We start from the raw sequence: 26585 nt of genomic DNA, 5'->3' as shown, positions 1-26585 counted from the left end.
GTTTGCACTCTTTATGCAATTGGCTGTTACCCATCCATGTTCTCTGAAAAGTGTTCATGCTACAGTAGACATTCAGTATTAGTCACCTAGCATTTAAGTGATAAGGTTTTGAGGCCGGGGTAATTTTCACAAACTTTAATTTGCTCCCAGCAGTCAGGACAATGTTTTTACTAAGTAAAACCTATGCGTCTACAAGCAGGTTCTTTGACTGGATGAAGTGTAAAGCTAGGCACTGTTCTCACTGACCACCACTGGTAGTAAAAGGATGTTCATGTGCACTGTTATGTAAACCAGCTGGCTTGGTTGCAGTCACTTGGAGCAGTGATCCATGCCATTGAGCTCCTATACTCTGTGCACACCAAATTAATTCCTGTCATTTATTATTTGCTTTTTAAGAACAAGGCATAGAGCTTCTGAGGGTTTTCTAGTGCCTCTTTCAGCTCTCCTAAGTTTCAAGATCATGTAAATTTTAATTAGGTACTTCAAAGTTAGCTGGTTAGGTACTCTGTTTTTTTCCAACTACATTCCATCGTGGGTGACTACTGATAACCTTTCTCCTCCGTTCCAATCCTGAAAATGCAGTGAGGATTGTGAGCAATATTATGGAAATGCTTTAATTGAGATGTGTTCTTACAGTACAGCAACTTGATCACAAATTTGTTTGCTTCAATGTAAGGAGGAAAAAAAAAACAAACCCTCAGCTACAGTGGCAGCTTCAGAATTCAGTGTCTGTTACCTAGTCAAAGAGACGTCTTGATATTTTAAACTGAAGTAGTAGCCTTGCTAAGTGGGGGTTTTTTTGAAGGGGATGAAGAACTAGGCTGCATAGAATGCATCATTGGTATCTGAATATGTTGATGTGGTTGTAGTGTCCTTCATAAATTACAAAAAAAGGTCAATGAGCCAGAATGTTTCTTTAATGCTATGGCCCTTTTAACTGCTCTGCCAGTAAATGAGTGTAGATGGGAATCAGACTCATTTAGGTTGATGGAGGTCAGCATTTCTTTAGAGAAAAACTGCATGCAGAGGTCCTGTGGTTGACTGTGTCACCTTCCATGTACATCTGGGAAAGTAACATCGGAAACTAAATCCTCCCAGAGAACAGGTGGAACTTAATCTTGGCCTTTAGCTCCTCAATTGACCTTGGCACTGTAACACTGGATTCTGGATGAATGGAACATCTTAGAGTGATTCTTAAGTAGCTTCTTAAATAGGGAATGAAATATGAGTGGTTTGTGGTATTACTGCTTCCAAACATGGCAGGACATAAAAAAAGGTAAGAGCAAAGAATCCCAGGTAATAAGGTCTCTTCTGAGCCTGCTCGAGACAAGATATGAACCAGGACCAATTCTTCTCTGTCTTAGCTATAAAAATCTTATGGAAGAGGGAGTTTGCTGCTTCATTTGGCAGAATGTCATGGTTTTAATTTGTCCAGTAAGTTATACTTTAGTCTTAAAACCCAAATACATCAATTTTTAAAATACTGCACGGCTTCGCTGCTTATGATGCACATTTTTTGGAATGCGATTGCTATTCTGACACATTTTTCTTTTTTAATTTCACTAAAAGGTGTTGCTAATTATGCAGAAAGGTCTAAAAGATCATAGATCTTGGATGGAAAAATATGGAAAAGAAACTTCCCTTGATTTTGCATGATTATTGCAAGCAGAGCAAACAGATTCAGTTTTCCTTTTCTGCAAGATAATGTTTTCTAGTTCTTTGTGTAGATCTTCATCTGTCTTACATGGCAGTACATGTCGTTGAAGATTCCACATACTAGTGTCATCTTGACTACTACTTCATGAAGGATATTATATTTTCTCCTTTCTGAGACAGACTGTAAGGAATTCAATAATTGTATGGTTAGCAAGTGTAGTGTGTGACAGTTTTGATTGAACAAATAGTTCTGAACTGTAAATCATGCAAAACTCTAAGCACAGAAGCTGAATGATATGTTAAAATAGCAGGAAATAACTGTCATGGGTCAAGAGTAAGAGTCATGGGTCAACTGTCATGGGCTGAGTAAGGTTTTGGATATTAGTCAGAAGACTAATAGTCCAAGAACAAGAGTGGGTGACCCTCCTGCAAATCACTCATTGAGCACAATAAAAAACAGAGTTAATAGTTTCAGAGAGAAATGGGATTATTTTTTTCCAGAAAAAAAAAAAAAACAACCAAAAAGCCCAAGCTTGATGTTATACAAGATGACCTGAGAAGTGATGAAGAGAATGAGGGAGATGTGAAAATAGAGGCAAGGAAATACACAAGAGGAGGACTTCAGGTCCAGGTGAGAAGACTAGAAAAGGTGTGCAGGTAGGGAATTTCTGAAGTTGTGATGAAGAAAGAGGAAAAGGTTTCTGTGTAACTAAGAGGAGGCAAGCCAAAGAAGGTAAAAATCACACCCTTTTCCAATTTTGTACTGGAAGGATTGATTATATTTTGAATACAAAGAGAAGAGTGTGAAGGGACTAAGATAGGAGCCCAGAGCTGTGTAGGAGTTGCGGGGATTGAAGATGGCATACTTGGTTGTGATGAGGAAGGTGAGATTCACTTAAGTTCTGAAACAGGCATAGTGTGATTTCTTGTCTGTCTGGGGAAAGTCCCAACCAGGCTTTGAAATGGTTCCTGATATCATGAAGAGAAAAAAAAAAAAAAAAAAATCAGTGAGAAAGTGAGTGAAGAAAGGAATGAAAGCAAAAGAAAACCCTGAGGGGAGAGGATTGAGAGCTGTGGAGAGTATCATCTCTGATGACATAGGAGAGAGGCCAGGTAATGTATTGCAGAACAACAATGGAAGAGCTCTGTCTAAGTGTGGATGGCATTGGAAATGCATCTTTTACAAGTATTTTACAAACACTGCCAGACTTTGTCCGGTCACCATGACTGGGCCAAGGAGCTGCTCTGAGCTCAGTAACAGCAGAATGAAAGCTTGGGAAGGTAGCTTTTTTCTTGTTCCTAAAGGCTGCCAAACTGAAATGAAACTCTTGCAGTCAGTGGAACTGTACCGTAGTGAAGCTGGTTTGTTAGTGTGGAATTTGATACCAGAAGCTATCTGTGTTTCAAAATAATATCATGGGACCAGAGGAAGACATCTGTGTTTCTGTTGTGAGTGATTATTAGTTATTCTGCTTAGTTATTAATAGTGTCCTGCAGTCACCTGTATGGTGCCCCTCAATAAATCTGCAGTCTTGAATTCCAACACATCTTTTTAAGAAAACCAAAAAAAAAAAAAAAAAAAAAAAAAAAAAAAAAGGAAAGAAAAATTAAAATATTTAACCTTCAACCTGGGATGCACCAAGGCCAGATCAATGTCACAGCCACTATGGGATCAAAAAGGTAGGAAGCTGAGATAGCAAAGCTCTGTACAGTGGCATTCAGCCACAAGATTGGATGTGAAAGTATCCAAGAATACAGTAACAAATGCAATCAGCAGCCAGACTTTTCTCTATTTCAATGAATACACTGAATTTCAGTGTGTACAATATGTACAATTAAAATAATGAATGCAAAAAAATGAGGCTTCTCTCACCCACCATGTGCAAATCATTGTTCATGCAGAAGCAGCTGATTAGAACTGTGGATTAGCTGTGTAAAATTAGAAGCATGGCTTGTTCTGGCATGGTGTTGGGTGCTGTAGGGTTCAACCAGCAGTGATACAAATCTCTTTGCCCTAGCCTGTCTTACTGCTTTTTCAGCACCACAAACACCACTGATGGAAATAGGAGCCACCTGTCAGTGCAGAATCAGCACTGTGATAGACTCCACAGACAGCAGATTAGTAACATGCATAGAAGGGGAAAATTTTGCCCTTGGTCTGTAAATGACTTTACATATAGGATTGTATGGAGATCATTGTTTGCAAATTATTACAAGTCCTCTCTGACCTGTAGTTAGGTGGCTGTAGTAGTTATAGCTAAGACTGTAAACTTTTTTTATGGAGATATATTCCACTGCCTTTTATTCCTCCTTGATTTTGTATAAAAACAGCCATGGGGCTGAACACAGCCATGGGGCTAAACACAGCCATGTAACCAATGTGGGAAAGTTTTTAATTTGAAATGTAATGGGAACAAGATATTTAATAATGGTATTTTGATTTAGAATATTATTTCTCTGGTTTTATCAGAAAGAATTAATTCATAGGTGTTACAGACCCTTGGATATGGCATTTAGATATTGCCGGTTCATGGCATTGTAACACCTCATCATTCATTGCTTGAAACTTTTGGAACAGACAGAGCTAGAGCACAAATGTAAACTGAACAAAAACATTGGGAATGATTCTTCTTTTTCTGTGTAACACCATGTAATTCCTGTTATAAAGCTCTTGCTGAAATTACTGTGTGGTCATACAGGAGTTTTGTGCTAGCACTGAAGGGGCATTTATTTCTGGCTTTGCTAGAGTGGATTTGTGCATTGTCCTTTGCGTGTTTTACTCATCTCTTTCCCTCTTACCTAATGAGTGTGTTTCATTGTATAGGTTTCTTACCTATGCTCTTTCAATCTTTTTTGGACTTTTTTTTGCTAGTATACAAAAATGTATTTCCATGGTGTGAGCAGTGGTGTTGTATTTCAGAGTTCAGGGCTAAAGAGATAATCTCCTTCTGAATGCAATTATTCCAGTATAGAATTTTTAATCCTCTATATACTTGGTGTAAGATAATGGTTGACGTATTATCTCATGACATTATTTCTGTAATTATTAAGTACAGAAACTGCAGTGTTACTGTGGTGAGTTTTTATATCCTATTAGTGTAGAAGGCAACTGAATCTAATTCCAGTAGTAGCAATTCCTACCTTTGTCAATGTTACCATATTATCCTTGGTAAAGATCACATTTCTAATTGTTAGACAGTGAAAGTATTGGTAATTAAATAGGCAATTAAAGGGAAACTAATCACATGGATGTTTTGAAAGTAGCCAATTTCTCTCACAGGTGAACTCACTGTCCTGGACAACACTCTGTACTCCTTTGTGCTGACACAGCCTGTATACTTCTGCTAATGCAGTGCTGTGTGACAGTGAAGACAGGACTCATCACATTTATTCCTTCTTGTAGTGGATGGTGAACAGAAAAATCATTTCGTATTTGCACCCTACTGGTTTTTGATGGGCTGCATCTCTTTAAGAGGAAATTCCTGCAGTCAATGATCATGTGGCTGTTGGAGGTTTTTCTTCAAGCTCACTTGGTTTGATAGCATTTAAAAAGAAATCTTGGCATAACAGGTTCCCGTTTTTAACATGGTTGATTCGTTTAATAAAGGTATCAGAAAAGTAGTTTTATAAACTAAGTTATTACTTCTGTGTAGAAGTCCATTAATAGGGAATGATTTTCTTTAGGACTGCTAGATGAACCAAGAGCAAAGGAGGATGCTTTGTGTTACAGTAAATAGCACTGTGGCTGGACCTACTGAAGAAAAGCAGTTGGAGACAATTTGTAGGAAAAGAGGCTGTAGAAGAAAAACTAAGGAATATGTTGAGGAGGTAAAACTCAGTAAGAAGGAGGATGAGTAAAATTTAAGATAAATAAGGAGAAAATAATCACACACCTTCCTATGTTTTGTCTAATGGTAGGCTTTTTGCTCCCTATTTACTTCTCTCTATCAGTTTAGTCACATATATTTGAATTTTTCCTGCCACACAAATTATAACTCTTCATTTAATTTTATTTTGTTTCATTCTATAAAGAGCTTTTCTTTAAAAATCAACAACATAAACGTCTTCTTTTTTTAGGGCCAAATTCCTCACAGAAAATAAGCTCAAAGCTCTTTCAGTCCTAGGAATTATCAAAATACTGGAAAGTCACATGATGCCTCAGTGGTACAAACAGAAACATAGTAGTAGCACAGGTAATTAATAGCATCTTTTACTCATTTACTGTAATTACATAACATGAGTAAACACATACACACACACATACATATATGTGTGTGTGTATTTAAAAGTATATGTAACATTTATGTTGTTAAGTGTTACACAGTCTGACATACACAAAACTTAGAGGGGTTGTCTAGAGGTTGTCTTCATGTTGTCTTGAATGAATTTATAGTTGCTTTTAATGTATAGATTGCATATGGGCTAGTTTTAGGAAGCCGAAAGAAAAATGCACATGGATATGTAAAAAACTGGAGCTAGGACCATGCTGTGGGAGCTCATTAATGATTCAGAATGGTTGGTTTCAGTTTCCCTCCTTCCTTTCACAAGGCAAAATCCAATCAATAGTTTTCTTTCAAGGTCAGAACTGCTGCTTGGTGTCTGTCCTTCTTACAACCCTTGTCCACTCATAGGAGTGTTTTGGAAGATTTAATGACTATTTTGTTTGAGATTGTCATCAGTAACTCTTAGCATAGTTGGACTCGGACAGAAAGTCACATTATTGCTGGAGAGGGCTCTGCTCTGATCCAACTACAAGGGTGCTGCTATTGTGAACAGTGTCATGTCAAGCATGAAATGGGCTTTTCCCCTGCCATCCTATCCCCAGTTATACTGTGGTTGCATTATGGACAGGAAAGCTGTTAAGCAGTGTTATATATCAATTATTTGATGTTACAAGATTTGTAAAATAGAATTGAATTTGAGAAAATTTTCTGTCTTTGCAAGGGAAAGGTTGTTTCCATTGCATAGGCAATGATACTTCTTTATGTGTTTTGGTAGTTTGTTTTCCAGAGGTGCTAGTAAGATATATATTTTTAAAAATATTAATATGGTTTTTGTCTGCCTTTTTTCTAGATTTTTGATACATTTTTTTCCTTTATTTAGAATTAAGTTCAGTTTAGGCTAAGTAAACATGTTACATGCTCATTAACTAACCTTTCTTCCTGAAGTTATATTGTAAATCCTAAGGGGAGTACCAGATCCAGTATTTTAATTGCAGGAAAGGAAGCAATGCTCATTCAATGGCAGTGGAAATATTTGTCCCTGTAAAATATCTTTCCTGTTTTGAGAAAAATCTAAACAGACAGAAATACAGAAAAATATTTTAATATATTTTGTTTAGAATCCTGTTATTCTCTCAGCCAAGCATTTTCTTTCTGAATAAGCTGCCAAAATAGAGGTTTGATGCTTTGTCAAGAAGCAAGCAAGGCTGTTCCTTAATTGCTTTAGTTTTCCCAAAGACATCATACTGCTTTACAGTGTCTGCTTTTTGAAAATTAAATTCTGTGACTTTAAAGTGATATTTAAGATCTGTTAACTTGAACAGAATAAGCTGAATGTATTTACAAGAGCTAAAAAGTTTGGTCTAATATAATTTTTGTGTCAGCTGAAAATAACATTCAGGCCATCATTTCTTCCTTCTCCTGCCTTTTAGGAAAATCTGGACAAGGTAAAGGTCAAAAGTCATGACAGAGTTCAGAGTTATCATAATAATTCCAGGAGCAAGCTTCTGGAGCTCAGCTTTGTTACAGAATATTATGAAATGAATCACACTTGTTGAACATGATGGATCCAAATTTGCTGAATCAGTCAAAGAATGTCCACAGTTCACTTTGCTCATTCTACTGACATAATATTTAATATGGCCTAAACCAATTCTTTATATATTCTATTGATTTTATGATGTTCATAAAATGCTAGTAATAGAAAATCTGTTTCTATTGCTGGGTTTTTTTTTAATGTTAATGTAATTTGCAAGGAAAAAGCTCTTCAGTGACTCATATGAAATATGTTGGAGGGAGTTTGTATGTACATATATATATAAATGTGCAGTTACACAAATTTTCAAGCAGTATAATTTAAGTAGATTATTTAAATTGAGCCTTGCCATTTGGTTGGTATTTGCTTTTATATATTTTTTATTTTTAATTGTTTGTCCCTACATTGAATTAAATAATCTATGTCCAGGTCTGCTGGCCACAGATCTGCTGCCTTTGCATGTGAAGTTAATAGTTTTTCATGTTGCAAAGAATACTCAGCACTGAATTTGCAATTCTTCTGTCCACATTTATGTGATGCCACATGCTGAGGTACCTTGGAGTAGAACAGAGGGAGATGTGGATACCTGTTGTTTAGCTGCATGTGTACCTCCTACCTTCAGCAAGGGAACACCAGCATCTCTGGCTCAACAGAGGGCACTTGCAGAAGCTTTAGGTAGCACAAGTTGGTTATAGGTTAATTTCAGTACTGGGCGTGAGGAGTAGCACCAGGTGCTGTACAAACTGTTTCAATGTTAAGTAGTAAGGGGTTTGCCTCTATGTGATACCCATCAAAAGCAAAAGTTCTGGACAAAACCATAAACACGAAGTAAAAAAAATGCTGCATGCAGTATGATCAAGCCTTGACTCTGACTTTTGTGCAGCCTATTAGTACCACAATTTTGTCTTTGCGGGCCAAGAATATACACCAAGAAGAATTTGGCCAGTGACTGAAGAATATCTCCTTGCTGCTTATCATAAAGCGTGATCTTGCAATTTTTAATAAATATTTTTAAGTGATGTGTGCTTCTATAGCACTAAAACACATGTGCAAGTTATGTCTGGTAGAATCTAGTCCAAAAAATACCAATAATGATAGTCTTTCTCATGTTATAGATGGTTGTGGGTGAAAAATGTGAAATGAGAACAATCTGAGAGTATCACAATGGATGTTTTCTCTTCTGCAGTGTAGGAAGAAAAATAAAGCAATTGATGAAGAAATACAAATTTAAAACTGAGTAGCACTGGCAATTGCAAACCAAACCCTTGACATTAATTGCATTAATGGTAATGCATTCCATTCCAGTTCATGGTGAAGTAAAAGGAGTTGGTCTGGTAGATCAAATATGGCTTTCATTGCAAGACTGCGACAATGAAGGTGAGATAATAAAGCTATTCAGACTAACCTGTAAAGAATGTTACTATTAAATATACCGGATTGATTATTTAGTTTTAGAACAGATGTCACTATAAAATACTACGTATATTTCAGTTATTTTTTCAGGATGTATGTATCCTTAAAATGTATCCTATCCTTATGTATATTTGTGTATACATGGATACATACATTTTTGGTTGAAAAAATATACATACAATCAAAATTATAAATAATTAATGATGCATATGATGTTCTCTTATGGATCTGGGAAATTAATGTCAGGGCTTTGAACAGAACTTGAAAGCGATTTTTTTTCTGTTGAAATATTTGAAAAAATTGAATGGTCTAAATAACCATGTGAAAACATAAGTTCCTGTCCTGGTTTGCTCATTACAAATACATTGTGAAGCAACTGTTATGAATCCATTGGTATAAGCAAACCTAGCTGTGTATCCAGGGAGATGTTGCAAGCCTTGTATTTCGATTTAGGCTTGTGTGTGGTTTGGGTGGGGTTTTTTTTAAGTTTTTAAACATTTTTTTCAATCAACATCTTGTTTTCCAGTCTAGGCAAGAGTAAAATTACAAAAGCTCTCAAGTACCTTTAATGCTTTTTTCTGACAGAATGTCAAAAATTGCATTTTGTTCCATCAATAGTAATTCATGGCAACACGCCTAAATAATTACCATTTGTCAAATGCCAGACTTCTGGGCCCTTTACTAACAAATACTGGTACAATCATTTTGAAAATTATAAATTCAGTTGCAATAATAGCATGCATCTCACATAACTGACTCACCTCTTCCAATTAACTTCACATAATCAGAAATAACTTAGTTGTGTATTATCTCTTAAGTAGTCTCCCTGGACAGTAGTGACAGTGTGTGATTTGCATATACTGTATAATTTGACTTGGTTCTGGGGCAATGCACAGCAGTCTTTGAGGTTACCAGTGTGCCATCAAAGCCAATGGGACTAGGGTATGTTCTCTGGCCCATAGGGAAAGGCATAGATTGTGCCCACAGGTTTAAAACTCGCTTCTCCCTCATTCCTCATGTAGAATGGCCCTATAAATACTTGAAAAAAAATTTTGACACATGCTCTCCTTTGAAATGTACTAGAACATTTGATAGGAGAGTGCTGTTTGTCTTAGGTCAAAATAGTCAACTTACTTAATATAGATTAAATAACTGTGGGTAAAAGAAAAGAAGATACACCCCTGCGTATTTTTATTTACTGGCAAATATGTGCTCAGAACCTCTTTGTCTTTGAAGTCTTTACCTTACCACATGGGCCTGGAAGCAAGTAGTCTTGCACATACCATTTACACCAGAGAGATTTTGGCTTGTTACCTACTGTTTGGATCTTCTTGTGTATCTGTTCCACATCATCTTGAGTGTCTCAATTCACATGATTAGTCAGGTATGAAGGGGTCATTCAAGCTATAATTTGCAGTACCCTTGCTCCTTGTAAGTCTTGAGTTTATTTTTTGGGAGGAGGCTGGAGACATGGGGATGAGATGGGAACCTATCTTATGAAAGAAAGGCAGGTGTTAGCACTGTGGTTGGTTCTTTGTGCAGTGGCTGTGGCAGAAGTGGAGAAAATCACCTTGGCCAACACTGGCAGCATCATGGCCAAAGCATTGCCAGGTTCCATGTACTCCTGACCTGCAGTTGTTGCAGGCTGGAACCTGTTTCGTTTCTGGAGCCCAAAAGTAGGCCTTCTGTTTGCTGGACCCAAAAAGAGTCAGGTGTATTGGTATGCCTACTTATTGATTGAAAAGACAATCTGACTGAAGACTGAGGACTCTGCTTTTCTTAAATGGCGCCTTTAGGGGAATTTTCACCAAGGAAAGCATCAATCTCTCTTCTTTCAGATGAAATATTGTTTATTGCAAATTCGTTTCAAGCATTTTGTTAACCTTAATACATTTACAAAATTATTCTTTGTGTAGAAAGAGGGAAACTCAGAAGGCTCACCTCAGCAATGTTACTGTGATAACTGAGCAATAGAAATACTCCTTTCCTGGTTCTGTCTCTACAAAATTATATGAAAGTAATATGCTGGAGAGTGGTTTTACTTGACCTGGTAACAGGACAGGAGTTTGTTTCACTTGCACAGAAAGAGAAAGAATATTTCTATTTCTGTTTAAAAACCTTGGAAATTTCTGTTCCTAGTGTGTCAGTGGTAGCTGGCACTCTTGGGCAGCTAAAGAGCATTCAAACAGAAATTTGAAGTCATATAACATACCCTCTGTGCCAGATGTGGATGTAAACCCATGCACTCCACTTGCAGGAATACAGTTTCAAATAAGAGAACAGTCCTATTCACTGATTTGCTGATAGCATGCTCCAACAGCTAATTACACATGGTATCTGCTATAGATTCACGTCTCATTTATTTGATGTTAATTGAATTTATAAATCCATAGTATCACTTAGTAATATTGTTTACTTTTATTATAAAGTGCCTGGGTCTACAGGTGGGGCTTTTTGGCTGTAATATAGGTGTAATTAGCACATTAAATGTACATGATTTGTTGCATCAAAAGGGTGCTGTAAGAGATAGAATTCATAAATATGAAGAGTGGAAACTTCCCTTTTCCCAAGACCACTTTCCTTCCCCTTTTCTTGGTGTATCTTGTGAAGAGTACTTCTTTGAATGGAGAACCATTTTGTGTCCATGTAAAACCGAGAACAGGGTAAAGCAAACCAAGGCTAGACTGGAGTAAGTGCACATTGTGTTCACAATGGCTCCAAGTAGATGGGATTTGGAAGATTCAATTAGCTTCAATTAGTACTGTTTTGTGCAGTATTTTTCCTTACAGTTATTCTCCATCTTCTGCACTGGGGAGGGATTCCAATATACTGTAATATTCAGGGAGAAAGAAAAGTTCATGGAGCCTTGAAATAGGTGCAGGATCTGAACGCACATTCTTCAAACTGCCTACAAATGTATGCAAAACTTGGAGATGACTTTCAGGAATGTAAAACCAGACCTTGAGGTTCCGGAGGAAACATCTTGTGCCTCATCCTTCACCACCTTCAAAGGCCATGTGTTACTGTAGACGAGGACTACTTTGGTTAAGGTTCAGTGGATGGCAACTCGAAGGTTGTCTCTTTCCCATTCTGTGACATGGGATTTGTGGTAAGAAATAACTAGTGACATTTTTTCACTCTTTTGTCATTTTCCCTGGTGAAAGCCACTGATGATTGGCCACCAACTGAATGTAATTACACTCACCAACACTCTCTGGGCAAGGCTATCCAGATGGTTTTTAACCCTGAGAACCATGCACTCATACAAGCCATGAGCAGCCAGTTTCTCCAGGAGAGTGCTGTGGGAAATGCTTTTAAAGGCTTGACTAAAGTATAGGCAGACAACATCCACAGCCCTTCCTTCATCCACTAAGTCATAGATGTAGACCAGGTTGGTCAATCAGAACCAACATCTCATCAACACATGCTGTGTGGGCCTGATCGCTTATGGTACCTACATCTTAAGTTTTCAATCAAGAGAGAAGTTGTGGGGTGAGATATTTGAGCCAAGATTGTACCAAAATGGGGCAGTGATGTCTGGGCCTGGACACAGAAGTCTGCAGAAGATGGAAGAAGAAGAGATGCACAGAAATAATGTAGTTTATCTTCATGGAGCATAATATTAATGGGATTAACTGGAATTTAGCTCTTAGTTGTTTGCTGTCAGTCCATTATCTTGATCATTGACCACAATCAAGATAATGATGAGTTTTTTTAAGGAAAATTGTTAATTGCCATGTGGAAGTACTTAGTACTTATTAGTAGTGTCTGTAAAGGAAGGCAGTTGTTGTTTTACTAGAGGCACTGAGTGATTATGAGATGCATCTTCTAAGAATTGCTCAGATTTCACAGACACAAGGTAAAATGTCATAGCAAGGAAGATGGAGAATTGCTCAATAACAGCAATGAGGATGGTAATTAATCAAAGGTGTTAATATTATTGTAAGGGAACAATAAGCAATATAATCCCATTATAAATGAATACATGTGATACAGTTCCATAACCCCTATTGTACTGTAACAAGCAATATTATTTCCCTATTTTGTATATAAAACTCTCTTGCCAGGTTTTATTAAAAGGTCATATATTGAAAATACAGAATATTTGGAATTACTCAAGATAACTGGATGGTAGGGTTGCCTTCAATAGAGACAGAATGGTTTCAAAATTGACAGTGATTCTCTTTTTTAAAGGGGCAAGACATAATTATGCTGTGTCCTTCAAGTGCTCTGATCTTTCTTGTGGCTGTAAACTGATGCTTGTCAAAATTGTAGCTGTGTAGCTGCATTTCTGTATTTTACATGCATACCAATGAGTGCATTTAAACACAAATTCTAGGGATGTCATAAGGTAAAGGGCCTTCTTTCCTAAGAGCTTTGACTTTTCAAGTACTTGCAGGAAGCTTTGAGAAAGCATCCCTTGGTTTATTGATTGATCTCTCAGGCATACAGTGTCATGCAAATGAAGTGTAAAATAACCCTCAGATACCCATTTTTTAAAATGCGTATGCAAATAGTAATTCCTAGACTCTTTCTGTGAGTTGGGTTTCTACTAATGCACATTTTCTGTGGTTCTGTGGGGAGCTATTGTTAATTCTGGGTTCTGTTTCAGTTTCTGAGCAGCTGCTTATTCACACTCTCTCTTTTTTCCTTTAACTGTCCCTGAATTAGAAGCTCTGTAAAATATAAGTACTGGCTGAGCAATGGTGGTTTGAGCTTCAGCTCTTAATGTCCTTGACTCACTAATCAATGGAAAGCAAAACAACTACAGCATGAGCAGCAGTTCTGTGAAAGGAAATTTCTGTTGGATATTGCACTGGAAGTCATGAGGGTAATGACTCTTATTCAGAAAGATACAATATTTTCTCCTTCAAGAGTGCAGAGCACAAATGTTTTGTTTTCTGCTGCCTGCTTGGAAAATGAGCATCATATCCAATGCATCGTGCTGGGAAATAAAACCAAAAGTACAGATCAAACTAAAGAAAAACAGATTAAGACATTAAATGATCCTTGTTAACGGTGTAGAGAACTGTTAACCCAAAATATTTTTGGTCTCTAAAATGCTGAGTATAAAGGTCCAGTTTTACCATCTCTTAGTTCTAACTTCTTTTACATTGAGAACAGCTTTATGAGGTTCTATACCTAAGTATGTATAATTCTGTTTGACCTCCATTCTCATTTCATGAACTTCTAGATTAATGAAACAAGCAATTAAATAGTTCGAATACTGGCTGCAATACTGATGTTGATGACTACAATTTTATTATGCTTATTTGGAAATCTAATACAGGTGGAAGCATCCATAAAATTACAAGCTTATATATCGTTATCTATGGAGCATAAATTTAGACATTAGAGGAAGAGACAGTTATAGTGGAAGAGAAGTCTTTATAAGATACTGTATATTTTGAAGAAACTTTTTAGCTTTGGGTTACTGTAAATAGTCTGAGTTTAATATGATTGTCTGCTGCCTTCCTGTTCTAAGTAATTGGAGCATAAAAGAGGGTCAAAACTCTTTATCTTGATTTATAATTTCGTGGGTCAGACTATTTAGTCTCTTCTGGTCCTATTTTTCCCATTTACTAAGTAAATTCAGTTACAGGAAAATTGGATCAAAAAATAGAGACTAATGTTGAATTCAGATACAGAATTTTCTGTGAATCCCTGGCCTGTAATAAGTTGGTTTGTTTGTCTTCTATACATGCTTTTATCCTTAGGTTAAAAAAGTAATCTTTATGCTTGTCATTAGAGCTCTTAACTACATGAATTAAAAATATGGTCTTAGTACTTCATGGTACTAAGTACTTCATAGTTTTTACTTCATAGTAAAAACTGTTTTTAGATGAAAGAAAAAATTGTAGTGAATGTTTATGTTTCTGTGCTTTGAAACAAAAGGCAATATTGAGCCCGGTACATGTAAAATCTGCAAAGTCCTAAGAAAATGTACGTATTTCTTCAGATAATTTTATCTTCTGCTGCTGTGTAGGCATTGCTGTATAAGACAAGGCATTATTCTTCCTTGTGCAACAAAAATTCTGCAGAAGCTGTACAGGAACTTCTTCTTGCTTTCTAACAAAAATTAGGTGACATTTTGTCCTGATTTTGCCACAGCATTAGCCAGCACTGCTCTTTGAAGCAATGGCTCATATCCAACAAGCAAATAAAACTAGGAATAAGTTGTTTCATTTTCTTTCCTTCTTGAAACGAGAAACTGACAAATTTTATAAGACTACTTTTTTTGGTAATGCAACTGCATCTTACCTTTGCCTTCCTCCCTTCCAATCACCACCTTGAACTTTCTCCATTATAAATCACAGTTCATGTAAAAAGAATGAAGAGATACATGCCATGCATGCTCAAATTACTCCTCACTAGAAAAAATAAAATGTACATTGATTTTTTATTCAAATGGTTTGTTTAGATCAATGCCAGAAACAATATTCTGAATAAAACTTCTGCAAGCATTATGCAATATTAGAATAAATGTTTTGCACTTGATGAAAATAGAAAATGGAATGTTAGCATAGAAAGCTTCAGTTCAGCGCATCTTTTTTTTGTCCTTTCCCTTGAATGATTTGGTTTAGATACATGGTCTCCAAATTTATGCAACTCATATGTTAAGACATAATTGGCAAGTGGGATGTGAGTATACAAAAGTTAGTTTTGTATTCAGTTAAGTCATCATTATGGGAAACTTTTATTTATTCTGACAGAGTGAAGGTCAAGTTGGTAATTACCAAGAAAGTCTGACTTCAGACCTTCAGTTTATTGCAACTCATTGAAATATAGTATTTCAAATCCTGTTGGAGCAAGAAGGATTTTAGGCAACTAAAATTTAACATCTTGCTTTTTGAAGAAAGTTCAGAAGATGACCATCATGTAACATTTTCCTTCCTGAATTACTTAGGTGGTGGCTTGTAGGGAACATAACCAGTGAGAAGAAGTGTGACTGAGATTTTTGGGATAGGTAGAAATTGAGTCCATGAATATGTGACTATCTCAAGAACAGTGATTTTCCCAAATATGTGAATTAGATATAATGGTGTATATGATGTTATGATGCCGTTGACTGCTCAGTTTTTTTGTCGTGTGCTGGTTGAAGATGGAAAAAATTTGGCTTCTTTACATTTAAAAAGGAGCATGTTTAAAGGCTCTTCTTTCAAAATTAGTACAGTAGGTATAAAGGTAAGGGGTTTGCTATTATACTTTTCCTTTCATGCTTTCCTCTCTAATGAATCGAAAAGCTGGGAACAGTTAGTTGGTGACATTTCATCCAGATCCCAATCAGAGTAAACTCTCAGAACAGTACAGATCATCCAGTATCTGAGATACAGGTCTGCAAAACTCATGAGATAGTCAACTGTGGTACTTCTAGAAAGTAGGATTAAAAAAAAGTCCTCACTAGTGGCTCAACTGGATCCTTATTAATAATATAATTCAAACTACTCTTTCTATTAAGCAGTTAGGCTTAAATTTGATGTTCCCAAAATATTGTACTCCAGATTCTTTATGATGTTTGTTTAAAGATTAGTAATTAATTCAGTGCTGATTTCAAAGCTTTTTGAATGAAGACCTGCTATTGGAAATAAAGTTATCACATTTTAAACTACTTATTATTTTCTTTACTGTCTTGGACAAATTTGCATTTCAGAGAGACAGATACATCATGTTCCTTTAAAGGGTGAATGAAGTTCTGTCATTCCGTGTACAGGGAAGATGAATAGCTTTTTTCTGTCTTCCACTCTCATTTTGACGTTCTTTTATTTTTATTCTTTAGTGTACTTTCCTCTACAAGTCTGAGTGGCAGCTTATATAACAGCAGTGTACTTTTAAAACTAATATTAAACTCAGAATCTAGCACCTCAGCGGCAACTCAAGCCAAAATCAAGCTTTGCCTCAACCTGCTTAACTGACTCCATTTGAACTCTGAAAAGTCAAATGGGAAGCTGGCAGTTAGAACACAAAAATCATCTTCTAAATATCTACTGCCCATAATATTTTGCCTTTGTTAGCTCAATGTCTCCAAATAGTCAGAGATCCAGTGTACAAATGAAGTTTTGTTTTTTAAAGCACTTCTGTTCAGTTTCTGCATCTTTATATTTGTCCTGTTCCCTTGCTCCATTGTCCCCCTCTGCCTCACTCCCCACAATTATTTTGTATTCATATATCCTTTTCTTTTCTATGTACTGTACCTGGTTTCTTTACATGTTTTAGTGATTCAAGTTAATAGACTCTAGTCTTTTTTTTTTCACCTTTCTCTTTCTTTCACTTTTTTCCTTTCTTCCTTTTTTTTTTTTGACTCTTTTCTGTTAATAAGTTTTTTCTTTAGAAGATGTTTTTATTGGGATTAATTTTTCTGCCTTCAGTAGGAATTGCAAGACTCCCTTCCCCTTGTGAACTTCTTGATTCCTGTAGACTGTTCAGTCATAGGTCTGAGGTTTCTCCCATAATGGCTGTTACAGGTGCCAGTGTTGGCTACCAGGGTTACTAAAATACACTCAAATGCAACTAAGAATATAGAATAATAGAATCACTTCAGTTGAAAAATATCTTTAAGATCATCAAGTCCAATCATTAACTTAACACTACCAAGCCCACCACTAAACCATCTCCCTAAGCATCTCTGGTGGTTTACAAGAACACATCAGCTTGCCTTCCTTAAAATATTAGTACCGCCTTCCCACTATCCCTGCCCTCTCATCATGACTTATCATGTGAAGTTTGCAGGAGTTGTAAGCAGATCTGGTTTGTACCTGTGCTTTGCCTGTGTACTGTATACTAAATATTAGTTCATTAGTTGACAGTTTCTCTAATTAAAATTCAGAGGCGTCTTAAAATACAGCAATATGATTTCACTGTGACTGCAGAAGACCAGGTAAGGAATAATATAAAAGTCAAAAAACCTTTCCCTTGCAATGATTTGCTCTGGTGTTAAAAATGTGGTATAAATGTGTGTTTTTATGTAAATACATGTACGTGTCCTATGTCTTAAGTTGCCAAGAACATATGCAATCTCCCATATTTAAGAAAGCAGAATTCCAGGAGAGGTCTGAATGACTTAGGTAATTCAAGAGGAAAATAGCACCCATACAGTAGACTTAATTGTAGACTACTAAAAACTCCGATGATATTTCTTCTTTTCTAACCTATAACTTCTAAACATCCTTCAGATAATTGCCTACTGTTCTGAAATGAGGCTTTCTTCAACTGATACTCTCTTTTTGTCTGTGAATTAGCAGATTCCTTTGGGGTTTTTTGGCACCTTACTTGAGACCTTAATAATTGTTCCAAAGAAAAGGCATTTTGCCACACACTTTTAAAAATGTGGGATTGTACAAATCTAGCAAGTTCAGGGTCTGTATGTATGATTACCTACTTCCAGGGTAGAAACAAACAAGAAAACACAATGCACATGAATCATTCATTGCTACTGACAGTGACATTTAAGTTCTCTTGAAGCTGATAGTGTAAGTCCCATTAGCTGAAAGCAAATAAAGATTTGGCTCTGAATTGTTTAGATTTCTGTGGATTATGGGTAAGCTTTCAGTCTTCACAAACACTGAGAACTTATTAAAACAAGATTAAAAAGCCCACAAAACAAGACAAAAGCTACTACTGAAGTTTACATTTGCTGACCAACAGTAAAACTCTTACATGTGTTTTTTTCAAATGTCATTAGAACAAGTAATGGTGGCTGTCAACAGTGATGTACATAATAACTCAACCGCATCAGATAACAACAGACTCGGTAAGGCAATGCTGTTCTAGGAAGTATTTGTGCCATAAAGTCAGTTAGTTGAATTCCACACAGGACCCTACATAGCTTTTAAAAAAAATTCTCAGCCAGTCAGGTAGGTTTTTGGAGATAGATTTTTCCTTCATCTCATAGCAGAACACATGCTGGGGATTTTTATGTATTTCAATGTGCCATCATATTTAGTTGTTAATTTTTAAGTTCCTCTTGATATTTAAATACTATTAATTTCAAGATAATTGACTAATATTTCCCCCAGCTCCACTTCTTTCTGCCATTACAGAGGCAGTTGATGCCACTAAGGGCCGCAGCCTATTTACAGCAGGCAAAAAGGATATGTGCACAGAGCTAAGGAAAGTTAGAGAGGATCCTGGTACTTACTTAGAGTAAATCTGCAGCATACTGGGATATCCTGCAAGTAATTGGTGTACCAAACTAAAGACAGAGAACTTGATTGTGCACACTGGGCTGTTGACCATAAGCCTTGGCACAAGGCAGAGCACCTGGCTGAGGTTTTTCTGACCCATAGTCTGCACAGTCCCTGGTTGCAGAATTCTAGACTTACTGCATTACAGCTCAGTCTAAGTTGTTATGTTAAAGACACATAAATAGTACACATTATGCATTTTTATTTAACAAATAAAATCTTTAGCCACAAGATAGAGGTAATGTTATCATTTTCATAAATTCATGTACAATTTTTATGTAATTTATGTATGCTTTAAATGCTTTTTATGTATATGTGTTTGATTGTCAAGTATTCATTTGTGTTTAGCCTTTTGTATTGATTTTTCTTTGATTTTTTTTCTTTTTGTAAGCATGATTTCTCACACTTTATTTTGTTTTTTTTAGGTTTTGTTTTATTTCATAAGATCCCACTGGATGGGTAAATGAAATAAGGAAAAGATGAGAGAGGGGCTGTTGAGCTTGTGGAATCTGTGTGCTGCACTGTAGGGAGTGGACAGTGTTCTTGCCCAGTGAAGTGCCACCTCCCCTGGATTTCTCTTTTAAACATTGGTTATGTTTGGAGAACTATAGAAGTACATTCAAATCAGTAGCTGTTTTTCCAAGAGCAGGGAAAGGTGAAGCCCTGAGGCAGCTAAAAAACTAAAGAAATTCCAGAAATAAGCTACCACACTCTTTCCTATTGCCTTGTCCTCATTGTGTCTTCCAGAATGACATTGAAATGAAATTATATTGTTTCCTCTGTCAATTTTTTTTCTGTTCGAACTTAACTGGAAAGATGTTGTTTTTATAAATAATATTTATCAAAGGTGAACTGCAAAGCTGCTTTTATTTTATTGAATTAATGCCTCTGCAAAATTTCTACAATGCTTAGTTTGAGTGTGTGTGCAAGCTCACTGATTTCTGTGGAAATGCTCACATCCTTAAAGTTAAGTTCTTGTATATTTGCAGGATATGGTCTTAACTCCTGAAGCAGTAAATTGCAGAGCTGGCCCTGCAAATCTTATTATGTATGTAGTTCCACTGACTTTACCAGGAAGATGGGGAGTCTAAGCTATATACAGAAATGTGACAATACTGTTTGGTGTGTTTGGGTATTGAACCAGTGCCATCACTTAGACATTTGGTTAGGTTGTGCTTACTCAAGATAGTCCCTAAGTTTGAATAAGCACATAAATCTGTAGTAGGCCAGAATGCTGATTCTGAGCCAAGAGCAAGAATAACAATGGTATGTGGCTGGTCCTTCAGATGTAGATTTAGAGGCTTAGCTATCCATATTTAACTGTGAAGTATGCTTCAGAATGTTCTTCACTGTACCAGAGAAGAGTCTACTGTAACAAGTAAAGCTAAATGAAGGCATGAGCATATTTCAAGAGCAGGGCTGCATTTAGATATAGTACTAGAAATTAATTTTCATTTGATTTATGTATCAAATCCTGAAGGTCTACTTTGATCTTTTCCATTTAGGGAATTTTAAGAAGTATGAAGTTTCATGTTTTTTTAAACTGAGAGTTAGCTACAAAGACTAGAAGTGAAAGACTGAGGTAGATGCTTATGTTTCTGTGTATTCTGGTTAAATTTTTGAGATATGATTTGAATTTAATTCCTTACAACTATGTTTAGTAAAAAAAAAGAGATGGTATTATATTGTCTCTAATGTATTTGCTTTTCATTGTTACCTGTTTTTAATTTCAGCTATTTTCACTCTTCCATTGTAACACTATTGCCTTTTCTTTTACTGCCATCTTTTAAGGCCATACACCATCCCTGTCTTTCTACAGTACTGTCTTGAATCTTTAATTCTGTTTCTGTGTATTTACTTGCTTTGTGCCTTCCAAGACTCTTAATCCTTCGACATTTTTCTTGTGTTCTCTTGAGTCTCTTTCATACAAGTTCTTTATTCCTGCTGTTCTCAAGTTTCAGAAATATCCTTATTAGTCAAGAAATGTGTCCACATTTGCATACTTCTAGGCCTATGTAGGGACATACTTCTTTTCCCTTTCCACTAGTTAGGGAAGGGGAGATGCAGTCACTAAAAATCTGTCCCAAAGATGTATTCTGCTCCCCACATTAAAGAAGAGGACAGAGCTGGAAGTCTACTGATGACCTAGGAATCGTGTTGTCTTTGTCACCCTGCACATACTGTGGTGATTTTGGGAGGGATGGCAGCAATTAAGGATATCCATCATTGTTCCTGTTTGAAGTTAGACGTCATCAAGTGCTCTGCTGTTCCTGAGAAAGAGTATTAGTAATTTCTGCCTTTTTTCCTCCCTAAGTGTGTGTCTTATAAGACATGGTCTTATTTTCCAGAGATCTAAACTTTCTCTTCTGCTTACTGACTCACTTTTAACTTCCTTTTAATTAATTTCTTTTTGGACTTCCTGATTATCCATGAATCTGTCCTCCTGTTGAAATAATATCTGATGTCATAGGGGTGATTCTACATCAGTAGACAATCATCTAGTGGCAATATTTGAACTAAAGTCAGTGGACTTACATCAAACACATATTGGATCACGAGCAGAGCTTGACCCAGTAGCTCAAATTCCAGTTTGAAGTTTTGCTGGGACAAAGTCAGCATATTTCTGTTATGTGTTCACAATTCATTGCTGAATTAATGAGGTGAGAATCTGAACCCTTTTCTTTTGGCAGGGAAAAAGCAAACTTGCAAAGCTGGAATTTGGCAGTTGACTTTTGAAATATTTAATTTTAAAAAGTAGTTCTTTCTGATTCATAATATTTATATGCATAAATATGCACAGTTATTGATTGGGGATTTTACATAATTTTTTTGTAATTTATTTTGTAGCACTTTGCAGTTCATCTTTATCAGATAGGGGTAGGTTTGACCTTCAAATATTTCAGAATGTACTGACACAGTATTTTGGATTTTATGTAATCATGGAGGTACTTTAATAAACAACAACTGATCTATGCACCACTGAAATACATATATATTTTTATATCTGTATTGTAGACTATCCTTCTTACATATTTTGTACTACATTATGTTAGACACTCAGTACATTATTACTTGATGCAGATATTCACAGAACATTATGGATTGCAGCACGTGATTTGTTACTAATAATGTCTTAGCACAGATGTTTAATGCTTGATGGAAAAAGACTACATGTTCCTAAAATGTTTTTTTTTTTTTAGTATGTAGACAGAGCATCTTAAAGCTAAGGGAGCTAAACTTTTAACATGGAAATTATGATACCCACTAGCTTCTGTCTTTCAGCTTGATTGTAAGTGACATTGCTTGTAACTGTAGAGATTCTGATCTGCCCAAATGGTGTTGGTTTACAAAGGGCTCACTTAATTACAAATTCTTGACCTCCTTAAAATAAAGTGAGACTGAAACTAAAAATCATACAGGAACCATTAACATGGTAAAAATTGATGAACATCCAGGATTTGACATTAAAAAGCTTTTATATTGTTTTACTGAGCAATAAAACAGGCTATGAAATGTCTAAAGGCAGAGTCGCTATTTTTTTTTGCTGTGCCAGATTTGAAACTAAAATAAAACCATATTTCTAAGGTTCTGCTACAAGGGGTTTATTTGTACTAGAATTTATTTTAGATAGACATTTAATATGCTCAGAGAAATTTTGAGATAAGCTGTTGAGCAGTTTGATGGGCATATTAGTTTGGGGCCTGGAGAGGAAGCAATGCTGGGGGTGTTTTGGTGTGAGGCAAGTCGTCATCCAGTCTGTTAAATAAAACTGTTTCTGTTGAATGTGATGGAAGTTTGACCAGTGGCCAGATCTAAATTGCAAAGAAGTGCATTGTTCCCAGGCAGAGGTCAGAGCTGTACTTGCTGCAGCTGCCTGTCATGAAAAGCAAGGTGGGAGCAGTTGCAAAATGTCTGTTCCTGAAGAAAGCTGTCTCTTTTTTAGTGGGAGTCCTGGAAGCTCACAGCCAGGGCAGACTGAGGCTGCTATGAGACATTTTCATGGCAATATGTGTCTTGAGTATCCTAACCTGTGAAAGGCAGTCTTCATCCTTTCCACTGCCTTTGTCTACCAGCTGGACCTCTCCCAGGCAGCAGTGAAGCAAAATACGCATGTCAGTGGGAGCAAGATCAAGATCCTTGGAAACAGCAGACAGTGCCAAGAAAACCTGTGGACAGCTAGTTGAAAACAATTTTACTTCAAATAGTTCTTGTGGGTATTGCTTTTTCTTTTTTGACTGTAGGCAGAAGTACTAAAAACCAATTTTTTCCTAAGAAAGTAAATTCCTAAGCCTGGTTTTTCAAAAACTATAAAATATATGGAATTTTGCCATATAAAAATGACCGATACATTTCCAAGTGGCTTTTTAAACAGAAGCCTTCATACAAAGTTTCTCAATCCTTTAACCCATGTTAAGTTGACAACTAATCATCACTATGAAGGCCATCACTTTGTTTGCATCTATTTTAATGCTTTAAAACTTGCAAATCGTTTGTAAAGTTGGAAGTTATTATCCAATAAATTAAAAAATCACCCTTTCTAAGCTCTTTTTAATTCAGCCATTTTTTCCAGTTAATGATTAATAATAATAATTATTGTTAACAATAATATTATTTGAAATAATTCAAAAGTTATTAGACTGAGCACCTAAGTATGTTGTTCATGTTTATTTCAAAAGAAAACCTCAAAAGCTTATGTAAAAGTTTTTAGTATTTTCTTCTTCTCCATCATTCTCTCTGGCTTCTTCACTTCCTTCCAATTTTTGGTGGTTCTGTTTTCTGTTCTTCAGAGAGCTCAATGTCCTACTTTTTGACTTGTGATAAGCTCTCTTCTTCTTAGGGCACAAATATGTACAGTCTTGGAATATCCCTTTGAAGGACTTTGCCATCATTATGTGATGGTGTGAAGTATTCCTGATTATAATGTGGGTCCATGTTGTGTGAGATTTTTGTCATCTGATCTCCAGAACATGAGTTTGTGGGTGGTTGGAAGTATTGAGCATGAATGCAACATCATAGAGTGCACAGAGAATGCAGGTTCTGTGTATTTCACGTGTCCCAGCCCATTTCATTGTCCCACTTCCATAGGAATGTGTATGCCCAAACTTTTGAAGCTGGCTTCCATTTGCTCTGTTTTTCTTTTGTTCATACAAATTAAATCTGCTCTGAAGATAGCAAATGATGCATTGATTGGAAATAAATATAGCTGTTCAGTTCCACTAATATGTATGTGACTGAACTTGGAGAACATGGTATTGTCTTTTCATCAGAGATTCACTGGATGACCTACTTTCATCCAAAAAAAAGCAACAGATTAAAAGAGCCCACAGGAGAGTATGTATTGTTTTGATATGGACATGCTATATCCTTCTAACTTTAATAGCAACCTTCCATGACAACCTATATTTTTGCAGCTGCAAGGAGTGTGTCAGATAACCATGTATTCTGGTCTGCAGCAGACTTGTAGGCAGCATAGAGCCAAACTACCTTCATTTTGAAGAGGGCCATTCCCCCATGGTGTCTAGAGGCAGCAAGTCACATCAGGGTTACTAAGCAGATTGCCTCTTAATATAGGAGGAATCTTGTCTCCTTGCATGCATAATTTCACTGTTACTTAGTTCCTCGCTTGAATGACAAGAACAACCATATAGAATTTCAGGGAACTATCTGATATTCAAGCAAGTAAAGGGTAAAGTCATGGCTTTCTTATGATAGCTTTGTTTTTTCTTTGATGTAATCAGAGTAGGGCTCCCTTGTCAGGTATATCCACCAAACAGAAAAGAAATCCTGACTTTTTCCTAAGTATTTTAGTATTCTTTTTAGAGTTGCTTTTTTTTTTTTTAACACAGCTATTTCATAGGTCTCACTGACTTTACTAGTGTGCGAGCATAACTGGGCTGCAACACCACTGTACAAACCCAAGACCAGAGTCTTAAACAAATACACTTCAAATCTTTCACTGCCATTCAGTGCTCTCTGTTCCTGAGTCTTTTTTTATATTTCAGGCTCAGTTTAAAAATAGGAAGAGTCATTCAGTTGATTTCAAAGTATAGAACTTTAACAGTCTTTCCTAAATTTTTTTTTTCACACATGGAAAAAGGTAATATTCTAAATTTTAGCACAAAATTGCCTTCTGCCATAGCATCACATAATGAAAGCTGAATAGTGGGACAAAGGCAGTGGGCACAAACTGATGCACAGCAAGTTCCACCTGAACATGAGGAAGAACTTCTTTGCTGTGCAGATGACCAAGCACTGAAACAGATTGCCTGGAGAGGTTGTGGAGTCTCCCTCAGTGGAGATATTCAAGAACCATCTGGACACCATCCTGTGCCATGTGCTCTGGGATGACCTGGCTTGAGCAGGGAGGTTGGACCTGAGGACCCATTGTGGTTCCTTTCAACCTGACCCATTCTGTGATTCCATGGCTTAAAAATTACTCACTGTTATCCATCAGCAAGCTGTGAGTCTTTTCTCCCCTTCTTCCCTCTAATTACTTGTGTTGAAAATCTTTCATGTTTCCTGTAAGTAACAGACAATCATTGTTTTTATTCCCAAATGCAACCATAACAGTTTGGACAATCTATAAGAAATGTATTACATTAAATTCCTTTTAACAGGCCAATAAAGTTCTGTAATTTCATATCATTGTGTCTTTCACTACCTGTAAATTGATCACATCTTGTATTTCATTAGTAATAGTGCAGTGCATTGAAAAATATGTCAGTTTTTAAGTTCCTCACCTGTTACCTGTTGTTATAAAATTGCTATTGTTGTCTTTGTGTTCCAAGAAGAAGTGAGATTCAGTTCCTTAATTATATTTTTATACCATCATTATTTGTTATCGCCCCCCACCCTGCAGCTGTTTGCAGTAGTTTTATTTCTATTTAAGGTAGTTTTATTTCTATTTAAGATACTTTAATTTAAATGTATGTATCATTAACATTCAAACAAATGTATGTGTATTCAGGTCAAATAACTACATGTTCAGCTGTTGCCTATAAGACACAAAGTTTTACGTATATGGCCATACTTCATCTACTCAGAACTTTACAAAAAAAAAAAAAAAAAGTTGTACGGTTAAATACTCAAGTACAACTTGGTGATTTTCCAAATTATTTTGAGGAACCATCAGTGTTGTGATTTGAAGGCCATGTTTTGCTTTGGAACTTCTATTTGTTGGCCTGAACTATCTGGACTTCTTGACAAATTTAATGAAGCACAATACAAAAGAATGTTGAAATGGTTGTATCACAGGTTATGTCCAAATTTTTTATCTTTTTTGCTTTTCACTTGGGCATGTAATATTTTCCCATTAATGTGATTGCTGTATTTGGACTACAGCAGATTACATGTTCATTTTCTTGCTTCTGAAATCTTTTGTCATGTTTTTTCCTCTGGAGTCTTACCAGATCTCTGAATATTGTACCAAGTCTGCTTTGTATACCCATAGGTAATTTTGAAAATTTTCACCTATTTGAACAATTGTGATGTAATGCAGTGTATTTTACACATGTGCTTTTTTATCATCATCTGTGTAAAATATGCTTTTGGAGCTAATTTGATGTATCCTCAGTATTA

At 36.2% G+C, this 26585-nt stretch overlaps 1 protein-coding gene across 6 annotated transcripts in view; it reads left to right on the top strand.

Annotated features, from left to right (window-relative positions):
- The window catches only part of NTRK2 (neurotrophic receptor tyrosine kinase 2), a 197706-nt gene that overhangs the window by 69436 nt on the left and 101685 nt on the right, over positions 1-26585 (top strand). The window contains exons 12-14 of one of the 6 annotated variants that reach the window (XM_054004472.1): positions 8719-8790; positions 18506-18574; positions 19433-25647. The exons of 2 other annotated variants lie outside the window; for them this stretch is intronic. In XM_054004472.1, the coding sequence (XP_053860447.1) occupies positions 8719-8790; positions 18506-18574; positions 19433-19470 (179 nt within the window). In that variant the 3' untranslated portion in view covers positions 19471-25647. Of the gene's footprint in view, positions 1-8718; positions 8791-18505; positions 18575-19432; positions 25648-26585 lie in introns of those variants that run through there. 3 more of the 6 variants (XM_054004473.1, XM_054004475.1, XM_054004474.1) reach the window with 3 other exon arrangements.

This window comes from Vidua macroura, chromosome Z (genome assembly GCF_024509145.1).
Source record: "Vidua macroura isolate BioBank_ID:100142 chromosome Z, ASM2450914v1, whole genome shotgun sequence".
In the NCBI taxonomy this organism is placed as follows: domain Eukaryota; kingdom Metazoa; phylum Chordata; class Aves; order Passeriformes; family Viduidae; genus Vidua; species Vidua macroura.
The sequence above is the reverse complement of the archived record's forward strand: the minus strand, read 5'-3'. Positions and strand labels throughout refer to the sequence as shown.